Source organism: Heloderma suspectum, chromosome 2, assembly GCF_057233095.1.
Source record: "Heloderma suspectum isolate Gila_16-S chromosome 2, 16-S_ref, whole genome shotgun sequence".
NCBI lineage: Eukaryota > Metazoa > Chordata > Lepidosauria > Squamata > Helodermatidae > Heloderma > Heloderma suspectum.
In genome coordinates, this window is record NC_139459.1 from 138,642,968 (window position 1) to 138,656,707 (window position 13,740).

At 43.0% G+C, this 13,740-nt stretch overlaps 1 protein-coding gene across 1 annotated transcript in view; it reads left to right on the forward strand.

Moving 5' to 3' along the window:
• LOC146352819 (perilipin-3-like) overlaps positions 1 to 13,157 on the forward strand; it is a 33,409-nt gene extending 20,252 nt beyond the window's left edge. Inside the window, exons 8-9 of the mRNA XM_084834942.1 lie at positions 93 to 282; positions 13,060 to 13,157. Of these exons, the coding sequence (XP_084691068.1) occupies positions 93 to 236 (144 nt within the window). The 3' untranslated portion in view covers positions 237 to 282; positions 13,060 to 13,157. The remainder of the gene's footprint in view (positions 1 to 92; positions 283 to 13,059) is intronic.
• Positions 13,158 to 13,740: the final 583 nt, after the last annotated feature.

A 13,740-nucleotide genomic window follows, 5' to 3' on the forward strand; every position in this document is an offset into this window, starting at 1 on the left:
GCTTTGGTTCTGTTTGATTTTCACTTTGTTTAAATTACAAAACTGGTTCACAAGTGAGGAGGATTATTTATTTATCGCTTTGTATCTGCCAGCCTTTCTCCAGGAAACACCCAGTTCATGGAGCGCCCAGAAAGACATGCAGTCTCACATGGGGCCAAGACCTGCTTCACTTCAAAGGCAAACTACATGAAGAACCTTTTCAGACTGGTACTCTTTGGCTGATACTTCCTGTTTAATGTGTTATATAAAGCCTGGAGTCATATTTCACTGAAGGCCATCAAGGTACATTCAAAAGACTTTGACAATTGAGATGATATTTGAATGATTTCCCAGTCTGTTTGCCAGGGAAACTCCCATACTAACAGCTGCTAAGGGAAATGCAAGTACAGGCCACACAAACGCACAAAAAGGTAGAAAATGTTTTAAAAGCACTTGCTGGCCATACGATAAAATAATGGAAACGGAAATAAGAAAACATGCCCATTCTGAGGAGACTGTATTTATGCTAAATTAATTTAGTAAGTATTTTAGCTTGAGGAAGAGCAGGATTCCATTTGCTACAAAATATGGGGTACTTATATGGTTAAGTTAAAGAATTCATGGTTGCAAGAGGTGTTTGCTATCAATTAAGAGTCAGTCAGGAGAGTAAACACAAACTATTCTGATGACACCAACCTGCTTTGATGCCTCTTCTCTAGGGGCGTCCGCTCACACACTCTTGGTCTTTCATAGGACACATGGGGGGGGGGGTTTCCACAGGGCCCTGCCGCATAGCTCAGACCCTGATGCTGACTGTCACACTGGTCAGTCTCCCCCTGGGCACTCCTTCAGCATGTCATATGAAGAGCCTAACACTGACTTAGGCCTCCACACTAGCGGGGCAGAACCCCAGGCCTAGGCTCCCTCACCTAGCTGTAGCTGGCATGTGCTTTGGTGGTGGGGAAGACCCTGCAGCACAACCCCTTCACCTGCTCCTGCAGTGCGTGTGTGGGTTCAAGTGTGTAACCCCCTTCTGTGTCCTTTCTATGCTCTCGGAGTTGGTCATGTGCCCTAATTTACAGAGGACATTTGAAGGGCTATCTGTCAGTCTAGTTTAAAGACAGAACCATAAGAAAAGTGAGAGCAGCAGGGGCCTGGAAGCTGCCCATCACCACTTAGCACCTGGACTGCAAATGGCACAGGTCAACTGGTCATATTTTTCCCCACTGTGGTTTCCCGCTGTATTGTATTTCTGTTTGCATTATAGTAATTTCTAAATTTCCATTGTATACATTTAAGAATACGCCAATATTATGCCAATTGGTATCCTTTTTTGTCCTCTTTTTTTATGAGTAAATGGCTACCCTACTGTCTAGGCACCTTTACACACACACACATACCCTGTTCATGGGTGCAAAACAGCTATGAGGGGGAAGCAGGATCACACTCACTGGCCATTCCCCCCAAACCAATGCTCCTGCTGGCCATGCGCCCAGCAGCTGTGTGTTTGACGTGAGAAAGAAGCCTTACATGTGTGTACAGTTATACACATGTAGGACCCCTTCCTCATAAATCCTGAATGCACAGATCACCAAGACGTGTAGCCAGTGGGAGTGGTACCGGAGAAGGGCTGGATTAAAACACACTGAGGCCCCAAGCCATGTCAAGATTCAGAGGCCCCATTCCGTAAAAAATAAAGAGAAAAACATGTATTACATTATAATAGAAGGTAAACCATTATATTTGTGTGTGTGTATGTGTGTGTGTGTGTGTGTGTATATATATATATATATATATATATATACATATACACACACACACACACACATACATACATACATACATAGGCAAAGTTGCAATGAGAAACAACGAAATAAAACATACTTCTTGCAAAAAGCTTTCGTTGCATTATCAAATACCTTATGATTTCTTAATTACCATATACGAAACTGAAGACTTTTAACTGATAGAAACACAAGAACAATGACAGAGATCAGAACTTAGTTAATGGAAGTAGCAATGTAGCTTGTAATGAAAAATTAATACTGGCATTCTAAACAAAACACATACAGACTTGCAGTAATCCTGTATGTATTATTATATACCTTTAAATGATCCAAGACTTTGAACATAACGGAACACATTACACAGATTAGCACTTGGTAACTGGAAACAGCGAAGTAACTTACACAGTTACTTCTCTTTCCACATCAAATTTAAACATTTTCTTTTGCAATTTTAAAAGAGCAAAGTTATGGATGATGTCATCAAAGATAAGCTATGAAGCTTATTTTCTATGGACATAATATTTAGTGCAGACAGCTTTTTTTGCAACATTGATGTCTGCAGTTTATTCTTAATCCATTTCAGCTTTGAAAATGACCTTTCCAACATTATTGTATAGGACTGCTCTTTTCTTCAAGTTGACTTGATTGGAATAAAGGATTTTACCCGAAATTAGTCTCTTGGGGATAGCCTTTCATCAGTGAAAGGTATTTGATAATGCAACGAAAGCTTTTTGCAAGAAGTATGTTTTATTTCATTGTTTCTCATTGCAACTTTGCCTATGTATGTATGTGCACCACCATCATTGACTTGCTTGTTTTTCACTTTTTCTTTTATTTACACACTTGTAATCTACATCATGCAGCCTTTGCTTTGAGTTCAGTTTCATCAAAACTCTTTCTGGTTTCTTCCATGAAGTGATAGAGCGATGTGTAAAGCTTTGCATGTGTGTTAAGGCCAATCTGTGGATCCTGTAGGGCCTTGCTGGTTTTGTGGAACTAATCTAACAAACGATTCCAAAGTTCTAACATGAATACAAGCTCTAATTCTTCCATTTTCTCCAAAAGAATGTAAGCTTCTCTTCTTGTATAATGTTTTTCACTGTCATTAGTGTGGATATGAGTAAAAGCATCAGTAACTGAATTATAACCCCTGCCTATAGCTGAAGTATCCTTTGCATGTGCTTCACATCTAGTGTCAGAGAGATGTTTTGGTACTGTGGATTCTGTACCCAAGATTTATTTGAGTACTGCCCAGTGTTAAGTAGAGGCTGAGAAAAAAGTGTATATTGATTGCACAACAGCAAAAAATAAAAAATAAAAATACTGCATCTAGGTAGCAATCAACTGCTGCACGACCAACAAGAATCAGTAAATGTCCAGCACATGGAAAATATACAGCATACTTATTTTTCTCTAGAAGTTTTTGAATAACCACTTCCATTTCTCAGATGAATTATTCCAGTGTTGACACCCTGAAGGACCTTTCCAGACTGAAATTGGATGGATAAGATGTTTTTTGTTGTTCAGTCGTTAAGTCGTGTCCGACTCTTCGTGACTCCATGGACCATAGCACGCCAGGCCTTCCTGTCCTGTGCTCTCTCCTGGAGTGTGCTCAAGTTCATATTCATTGCATGCTACCTAGCCATCTCATCCTCTGCCGTCCCCTTCTCCTTTTGCCTTCAATCCTTCCCAGCATCAGGGTCTTTTCCAGTGAGTTTTCTCTTCGCATTAGGTGGCCAAAATATTTGAGCTTCAGCTTCAGTATCTGTCCTTCCAATGAGCAGTCAGGGTTGATTTCCTTTAGGATTGACTGATTTGACCTCCTTGCAGTCCAGGGGACTCATAAGAGTCTTCTCCAGCACCACAGTTCAGAAGCATCAATTCTTCAGCGCTCAGCCTTCCTTATAGTCCAGCTCTCACAGCCATACGTTGCTAGTGGGAAAACCATAGCTTTGATTATACGAACTTTTGTCGGCAAGGATATGTCTCTGCTTCTTACTATGCTGTCTAGGTTGGCCATAGCTTTCCTCCCAAGGAGCAAGTGTCTTTTAATTTCATGGTTACAGTCACCATCTGCGGTGATCTTGGAGCCCAAGAAAGTAAAATCTGTCACTGCTTCCATTTCTTCCCATTCTATAAGCCAGGAAGTGATGGGGCCAGATGCTGTGATCTTAGTTTTTGTAATGTTGAATTTCAAACCAGCTTTTGCACTCTCCACTTTCACCCTCAACAAGAGGATCTTTAGATCCTCTTCGCTTTCTGCCATTCGGATGGTATCGTCTGCGTGTCTGAAGTTGTTGATAATTCTCCTGGCAATCTTAATTCCGACCTGTGATTCATCCAACCCGGCATTTCTCATGATGTACTCTGCATATAAGTACCTTGGATCAATTATTGGGTCTGGACGATGAGTTTCTGTGATTCTCTGATCTGCGAGCTAAGTATGATTTATTCATTACCCCTGAATGGCAATACCACCTATTGCAACACTTGCTGAAGTCTAGGTTTGGTGAGGATGCTTTTACAGCTTTAGAGTCTCCATTGTTATTGGAAACACTGATAGCAGCTGATCAGTTATATCGACCCACGATTCATGTATATACTTTTTATCAGTAAATAAATATGATACTCAGAGTATAAGACAGGAATGGAGTAGAGAATTGGAGCACCCCATTTTGCCTAATCAATAGATCGTTTTAGCAGCTGAATCTGAAGTATCTATGGACCTTAGGCTATGCTTTATTCAGCAAAAAATCTTGTTTCGAGCTTATTGTTCTCCACAATGTCTTCTTAATAAAGGTTTGTCTAATTTGCATAACTGTTGGAGATGTAATACACCGAATGCTTCTCTTATTCATATGTTTTGGCAATACCCACAATAGCCCCTGCCTTTTGGGAGGAGGTCATAATATGGATAAACTTTGTACTGGAATACTCTTTAATATTGAGTGAAGTACAGGTCCTCCTAAATTATTTACCAGTTTCTTGGAAGTTAACATATGGTCAGCGCAAATGGATTTTCCAAGCCCTCTTGACAGCCAAAAGATTGATATTACAACATTGGAAGGATAAATCTTCACCTCCTATACTGCAATGGATTGAAGATGTAGCAACACTATCAACATTTGAATGGGTGGTATATAGGCGCCACTTGCAAATGGATAAATATATGGATCTTTGGTCTGCTTTTCTTGAAGCTTATGCAAAAACCCTTGTTTTGTTTTCTAGACTGTTGTATGTAATGGAATATTGATATTTCTACGCATGTAATTTCTTGTCTTTTTCCTTTTCCTGCATGATTTTTGTTTTGTTAAAATCACAATAAAAGTTTAATATCAGAATGAAATTGCACCCTCAGTCAAGACACTTCCAAAAGTTCTCTTCATTGTTAGAATTAATTAGTTAGCTTAGCCAATGATATTGTTGCTTTTCAAATAGTCCTCGTATTAGATGAATAGGCCACTGCCCCTATGAGGTGTTGTAGTGGGTGAGTTGCATGCTGGGAGTTGTAGTTAGAGGCATGGAAGGGAGCTGGGAGGGATGTAAGAGGGGGGAGCCTGACTTGTTGGAGTGTTGCCTGATTGATTAGTTTTCAGTTTTGCTAAACTCCTTGAAATAAGTCCTTATCTCTGGTAGGTTGTAATTCCTACAACACACCCCCCCCATATTTTTGTGGCTCCCCAGAACACTGTGTGGTGGTATATGGAGGGGTGGGGGTAGGAAAGTGGCAAGGAGGGGTTAGCGCAGCTGATGCCTGGTCTGGCATGGGACTTTAGAATGTGTAGCCCAAGCCAGCTTCCACTGTCTCCTCGGAGGTCAGGTGAGGCAACCTGTGGATGATGCAGGTTCTCCAGCAGCCCTGGAAGCCCTGGAAGGGAAGTTGATGTGACTGGGATGCAGAGGTCAGGGTTCGGAATTTTGGTGGTGGATTTTATATGAAAAGTTACTTAAGCCAAAGCAATTGCAATTATAATAAATCTTGGTTATCTCCAAAGTATTTAGAGGCCCCTCATAATATGAGGCCTTAAGCCATGGCTTACTTGGCTTGTTCCTAAATCTGGCACTGAGGGCGTCACCAGCAGCTGCAATCCAACACTCCCCTCGCATGTTCACTGAATATATGGGAAGGGGTAACGTGAAGACCTCTGCTGTTTGCTGTTGTGCTGAGTCTGCCCTCTGTGTCTTGAGTTATTTCTCCTGTCTGCTTCCTTGACTCTAATTTAATTCCTCCTACATTGATATATTTGATACATTTACTGCACACATACACACACTTTAAATTTATTTTGTAATTCAAGCAAGTGCAATAACAACTATGACTTCCCTACCTTGTTTTGTTTTAGGATGTCTGCACAGAATGCTTTTAGATCTCAGTGGATCGGGTGCATATTGGGAAGCTAGGAAGCAACCTTACAGGTGTGGAACATCAGATTATAGACTAAAGGTGCTTCCAGATAAAACATTCAACATACCATCTCACTGCTTCATTTGTGGAATTTTACAAGGGTTCTAGATGGTGCCGTCTACCACTTGTAACCTACCCATGTTTTCTCATTGCTGCCTCTATCTTTTCTCTTCTGGCAGAAAATCTGTTAAGGAGAAAGAAATGGAATAGCTGCATAATGCCTTCTAAGTAGTAGTGCTAGGAGCTCTCCATCTGGAAGCAACCTAAGTGTATTCTCAACAAAGGGGTACAGACAGGAGAAGGGCAGGGGATGTTATTGCAAATTAAGGCCAGAAGGTAGTATGGTGAAGTACGGCAAGGTTTAAGCCTATTATCTCCCAGGACATTCAATAACAGATGTGAAAGTTCTTGTTGTTGTTGTTGTTCAGTCGTTCAGTCGTGTCCGACTCTTCGTGACCCCATGGACCATAGCACGCCAGGCCTTCCTGTCCTGCGCTCTCTCCCGGAGCGTGCTCAAGTTCATATTCATTGCATCGGTGATGCTATCTAGCCATCTCATCCTCTGCCGTCCCCTTCTCCTTTTGCCTTCAGTCTTTCCCAGCATCAGGGTCTTTTCCAGAGAGTTTTCTCTTCGCATTAGGTGGCCAAAATATTTCAGCTTCAGCTTCATTATCTGTCCTTCCAATGAGCACTCAGGGTTGATTTCCTTTAGGATGGACTGATTTGACCTCCTTGCAGTCCAGGGGACTCGTAAGAGTCTTCTCCAGCACCACAGTTCGAAAGCATCAATTCTTCGGCGCTCAGCCTTCCTTATAGTCCAGCTCTCACAGCCATACATTACTACTGGGAAAACCATAGCTTTGATTAGACGGACCTTTGTCGGCAAGGTGATGTCTCTGCTTCTTACTATGCTGTCAAGGTTGGCCATAGCTTTCCTCCCAAGGAGCAAGCGTCTTTTAATTTCATGGCTACAGTCACCGTCTGCGGTGATCTTGGAGCCCAAGAAAGTAAAATCTGTCACTGCTTCCATTTCTTCCCCTTCTATATGCCAGGAAGTGATGGGGCCAGATGCCATGATCTTAGTTTTTTTAATGTTGAGTTTCAAACCAGCTTTTGCACTCTCCTCTTTCACCCTCAACAAGAGGCTCTTGAGATCCTCTTCGCTTTCTGCCATTAGGGTGGTATCGTCTGCATATCGGAGGTTGTTGATAATTCTCCCAGCAATCTTAATTCCGACCTCTGATTCATCCAACCCGGCATTTCTCATGATGTACTCTGCATATAAGTTAAATAAGCAGGGTGACAATATGCAGCCTTGTCATACTCCTTTCCCAATTTTGAACCAATCGGTTGTTCCATGTCTGGTTCTTACTGTTGCTTCTTGACCCTCGTACGGGTTTCTCAGGAGACGGGTAAGGTGGTCTGGTACTCCCATCACTTTAAGAATTTGCCACAGTTTGTTGTGATCCACACAATCAAAGGCTTTAGCGTAGTCAATGAAGCAGAAATAGACGTTTTTCTGGAATTCTCTTGCTTTCTCCATGATGCAGCGAATGTTGGCGATTTGATCTCTAGTTCCTCTGCCTCTTCGAAACCCAGCTTGTACTTCCGGTAGTTCTCGGTTGGCATACTGCTGAAGCCTAGCTTGTAGGATTTTGAGCATCACCTTGCTGGCATGTGAAATGAGCGCAATTGTGCGGTAGTTTGAACACTCTTTGGCATTGCCCTTCTTTGGAATTGGAATGTAAACTGACCTTTTCCAGTGTTGTGGCCACTGTTGAGTGTTCCAGATTTGTTGGCATATTGAATGCAGCACTTTAACAGCATCATCTTTTAGGATTTTAAATAGCTCGGCTGGAATACTGTCATCTCCGCTAGCTTTATTGTTACTAATGCTTCCTAAGGCCCACTTGACTTCACTCTCTAGGATGTCCGGCTCAAGTTCAGTGACCGCACTATCATGGCTATCAGGGACATTCAGATCTTTCCTGTATAGTTCTTCTGTGTATTCTTGCCACCTCTTCTTAATCTCATCTGCTTCTGTTAGGTCCCTGCCTTCTTTGTCCTTTATCATGCCTGTCTTTGCACAAAACGTTCCCTTGAGATCTCCAATTTTCTTGAAGAGGTCTCTAGTCTTTCCCATTCTGTTGTTTTCCTCGATTTCTTTGCATTGTTCACTTAAGAAGGCCTTCTTGTCTCTCCTTGCTATTCTCTGGAACTCTGCATTCAGTTGGGTATATCTTCCCCTTTCTCCCTTGCTTTTCGCTTCCCTTCTTTCGTCAGCTACTTGTAAAGCCTCCTCAGACAGCCACTTTGCTTTCTTGCATTTCTTTTTCTTTGGGATGGATTTCGTTGCTGCCTCCTGAACAATGTTACGGACCTCCGTCCATAGTTCCTCAGGCACTCTGTCTATCAGGTCTAATCCCTGAAATCTATTCCTCACCTCCACTGTATATTCATCAGGGATATGATTGAGGTCATACCTGAAAGGTTTAGTGGTTTTCCCAACGTTCTTCAATTTAAGCCGAAATTTTGCAAGAAGCAGCTCATGATCTGAGCCACAGTCAGCTCCAGGTCTTGTTTTTACTGACTGTATGGAGCTTCTCCATCTTTGGCTGCAAAGGACATAATCAATCTGATTTCGATATTGACCATCTGGTGACGTCCATGTGTAGAGTCGTCTCTTGTGCTGTTGGAAAAGAGTGTTTGCTATGATCAGCATGTTCTCTTGGCAAAACTCTATTAGCTTTTGTCCTGCTTCATTTTGTACACCAAGGCCATGCCTGCCTGTTATCCCGGTGATTTCTTGACTTCCTACTTTAGCATTCCAATCCCCTATGATGAAGAGGACGTCTTTTTTTGGTGTTAGTTCTAGAAGGTGTTGTAGGTCTTCATAGAACCGATCAACCTCAGCTTCTTCGGCCTCAGTGGTTGGGGCATAGACTTGAATTACTGTGATGTTGAATGGTTTGCCTTGGATTCGTACTGAGATCATTCTATCATTTTTAAGATTGTACCCCAGTACTGCTTTTCCCACCCTTTTGTTGACTATGAGTGCTACTCCATTTCTTCTAAGGGATTCTTGCCCACAATAGTAGATATGATGGTCACCTGAATTAAATTCGCCCATGCCTGTCCATTTTAGTTCGCTGATTCCCAAGATGTCGATGTTCAATCTTGCCATCTCATGTTTGACCACCTCCAGCTTACCTTGATTCATTGATCTGACATTCCAGGTTCCTAAACAATATTGTTCTTTACAGCATCGGATTTTCTTTTCACCACCAGACACATCCACAGCTGAGTGTCCTTTCGGGTTTGGCCCAGCCGCTTCACTCTTTCTGGCGCTACTTGGAAATACCCTCTGCTCTTCCCCAGTAGTATATTGGACACCTTCCGACCTGAGGGGCTCATCTTCCGGCGTCATATCTTTTAGCCTTGTGATACGTTCCATGGGGTTTTCTTGGCAAGAATACTGGAGTGGGTTGCCATTTCCTTCTCCAGTGGACCACATTTTGTCAGAACTCTCTGCCATGACCTGTCCGTCTTGGGTGGCCCTGCACGGCATAGCTTATGGCTTCACTGAGTTACGCAAGCCCCTTCGCCACAACAAGGCAGTGATCCATGAAGGGGGTGAAAGTTCTATCCTTCAGCAAAAAAAGTTTAGAAGGGAGCCTCCAGTGTGAAGCTGCTAAATCAGATTTGATATTATCAAATTTAGATGGAACTGATAATGGCTAGCTAACTACGGAAAATAATTGTCCCGTCTTATGTACACTATTAATCATGTTTTGTCAATTAATTAACAGTTGGGAGTGGGTCGGATCGACTGTTATTAAATCTTTTACCCTTTTCACTGGACTTTTTAAAAATCTGCTTAGTGCTGGGACACACCTGCCTCATCTATTGTAGGGCCTTTTTCTGGTCTCACTTTGTAATCGTATTTCTCACCTACCTCGCCCCCTATTCTGTGTCTGACCTGTGTGCATGTACAGTCAGGGCCAGAAATATTGGAGCAAGGATAACTGTTTTGGCAGTTGGCCTCTGTACACCACCACATTGAAGTTGAAACGAAACACACCCAGATGGGAATGAAGTCAGGACTTTCAGCTGTAATTCAAGGGGTTTGACAAAAGTGGGGCACTACCCATTCAGGAAGGACAACCAGTGGCGTACACACACACACATCATTGGTGGCTCATAAGTAATGGAACGAATGGCTGACAAGCAGCTGCATGGCCAGGTGTGGCCTGTTTCCTGGGTACCCCATGACCAAGCAAGCAGATAAAAGGCCTGGAGGTGGTTCTGAGTGTTACATTTCCATTTGGTAGCTGTTCACTGGAAGTCCCAACATGAGGTCCAAAGAGGTGTCCATGCGAGTGAAGGAGGCCATCATTAGGCTGAGGAAACAACATAAACCCATCAGAGAGATAGCAAAAACATTGGGAGTGGCCAACACAACAGTTTGGAACATCCTGAAAAAGAAGGAAATAACTGGCAAGCTCAGCAACAGCAAAAGGCCTGGCAGACCACGGAAGGCATCTAAAGTGGATGACCACAGAATGCTGCTCATGGTGAGGAGGAACCCTTTCACAACATCCAGCCAGGTCAAGAACACTCTTGCGGAGGTAGGCATGTCATTGTCAACATCTACAGTCAAGAGACAGCTTTATGACTGTAAATACAGAGGCTTCACAACAAGGTGCAAACCACTGGTAATGCTCAAGAACAGACAGGCCAGAGCAGCCTTTGCCAGCAAACACCTAAAAAAGCCTGCCCAGTTCTGGAATAAGATTCTTTGGACTGATGAAACCAAGAGTAACTTGTACCAGAATGATGGGAAGAGAAAAGTATGGAGAAGGAAAGGAACAGCTCATGATCCAAAGCATACCACATCATCTGTCAAACCTGGTGGAGGCAGTGTTATGTCATGGGCATGTATGGCTGCCAACGGAACCGGGTCACTGGTGTTTATGGATGACCTGACTGCTGATAAAGGCAGCAGGATGAATTCTGAAGTGTATAGGGCTGTACTTTCTGCTCAGATTCAGCCGAATGCTGCCAAACTGATAGGACGCTGCTTCATATTGCAGATGGATACTGACACAAAACATACAGCAAAAGCTCCCCTAGAGTTTCTGAAGGCAAAGAAGTGGGATGTTCTTCAATGGCCAAGTAAGTCGCCTGCTCTCAACCCAATAGAGAATGCTTTTCACTTCCTGAAGACAAGACTGAAGGCAGAAAGACCCACAGACAAACAGCAGCTGAAGGCAGCTGCAGTAAAGGCCTGGCAAAGCATCTCGAGGGAGGAAACTCCGCATTGGGTCATGTCCATGGGTTCCAGACTTCAGGCAGTCATTGACTGCAAAGGATTTTCATCCAGGTATTAAAGGCGACCCTTAAGTTTGAAATGATGTTGGTTTGTTCCATTACTTATGAGCCACCAACGATGGGTGTGTGTGTATGCCACTGGCTGTCCTTCCTGAATGGTTAGTGCCCCACTTTTGTCAAATGCCTTGAATTACAGCTGAAAGTCCTGACTTCACTCCCATCTGGGTGTGTTTCCTTTCAGCTTCAATGTGGTGGTGCACAGAGGCCAATGGCCAAAACAGTTATCCTTGCTCCAATATTTCTGGCCCTGACTGTATATGTGAGTGTGCAACCTTCCACCTGCAGTTTGAATTGGTATATGAAGAAAATATTTACCACTAGATTCTGCTGATTATATTAACTGCAGCTACCTCATCTCCCTCATTAGTGCATTTAAAGGTAAACACAAGTTTTCCAGGTTGCATTCTGGCAACACTATTAATTTGTACTATTTAGGGAGCAATCCTAACTAGATAGGCGGCCGCCTCTGACCTCGGAGGCAACTGCCTATCCAAAGCAAGGCAGGAGAAGTGTGGGGGGATTGTTCCTTCTGCGCCTCTCCTGACTCGCTATTTTTCACTAGGCAGCCATTTTCGACTGTCTAGTGGCAGGGGGGCTGACTGGGAGAGGAAGCTGCCATACAACACATTAGATGTGTCGTACGTGCAGCTCCGCTCTCCCTGCCCCAGAATGCCCCCAGCCCTACACCTTTTCAGTCTCTCCGCACTCCTCTTGCGAGGACAGAGCTTCTCCGCTCTGCCTCCGAGGCAGCATGGATGAGAAGGGCGGTCAGTCTTTCAGGAACCGACCTTGGAGCACAGGCTCAGAGGTCAGTTCCCGGACATGAGCATATCCTATGGTCCGCTAGACAGTGTCTAGAGGCCATAGGGTTGCTCTCTTAGCTGGAACCCTATATACACTTAACTGGGACCTACTTCTTATACTCTTAACTGGGACTTACTTCTGAGTCGACACATATAGAAGTGTGCAGTTAGTCTCTTGCATACAGACTGACTTGCTTTCAGCTATGTAAGCAGCATTACAGAACCTGTTCTTTTACCTACTTTCTTTGTATCAGACTGATGTTAAGGGCATAAAGGCAACACCAATTTAAAAACACCCAACAATTGATAATCCTATATGTGATGCTTTGAGTTTTACATTTTTTGGAGCTTTTTTATATAAAAGTAGAAATATAAAATAGGCAAAATATAGCACTTTCTGAATTGTGATGGGAATCTTATGACATTTCCAAAACAGATATTATTTGGAGAGATCAATACAGAGTATTCGAAAGAACTGAGTATGTGTAAAGGTTTTAAGTATAATCAAGTTCTACATAACTGTGGAACATCAATCCCTGGGAATCTGACATCAATCCCTGGGAAAATTCTGGAGCAGATTATAAAGCAATCAGCCTGTAAGCACCTTAAAAACAATGCAGTGATTGCTCGAAGCCAACATGGATTTGTCAAGAACAAATCCTGCCAGACTAATCTGATCTCATTTTTTGATCAGGTAACCTCCCTTGTGGACTGTGAGAATGCTGCGGACATCATATACCTCGACTTCAGCAAAGCTTTCGACAAAGTGCCCCATGATATCCTGATGAGCAAACTAGCTCAAAGTGGGCTAGATGAAACAATGATCAGGTGGATCCACAGTTGGCTACAGAATCGGACTCAAAGAGTGCTTATCAATGGGATCTTTTCACACTGGGGAGAGGTAACAAGCGGGGTACCACAGGGCTCAGTCCTGGGCCCAATTCTCTTCAACATTTTTATTAATGACTTGGATGAGCAGGTGCAGGGAACGCTGATCAGATTTGCAGATATCACAAAATTGGGTAGGTTAGCTAATACCCTGGGAGACAGAAACAAAATTCAAAGTGATCTGGATAGTTTGGAGCGTTGAGCAGAAAACAACAGAATGACATTTAACAGGGATAAATGCCAAGTTCTGCACCTAGGAAAAAGAAACCAAATGCAGTTACAAGATGGGGGATATGTGGCTCAACAACACTACAAGCGAGAAGGAACTTGGAATTGTTGTTGATCACAAGCGGAATATGGGCCAACAATGTGATGTGGCTGCAAAAAAGGCAAATGCTATTTGGGCTGTATTAATAGAAATGTAGCTTCCAAATCAGATGAAGTACTAGTGCCCCTCTACTCAGCACTGGTTAGGCCTCTTTTGGAG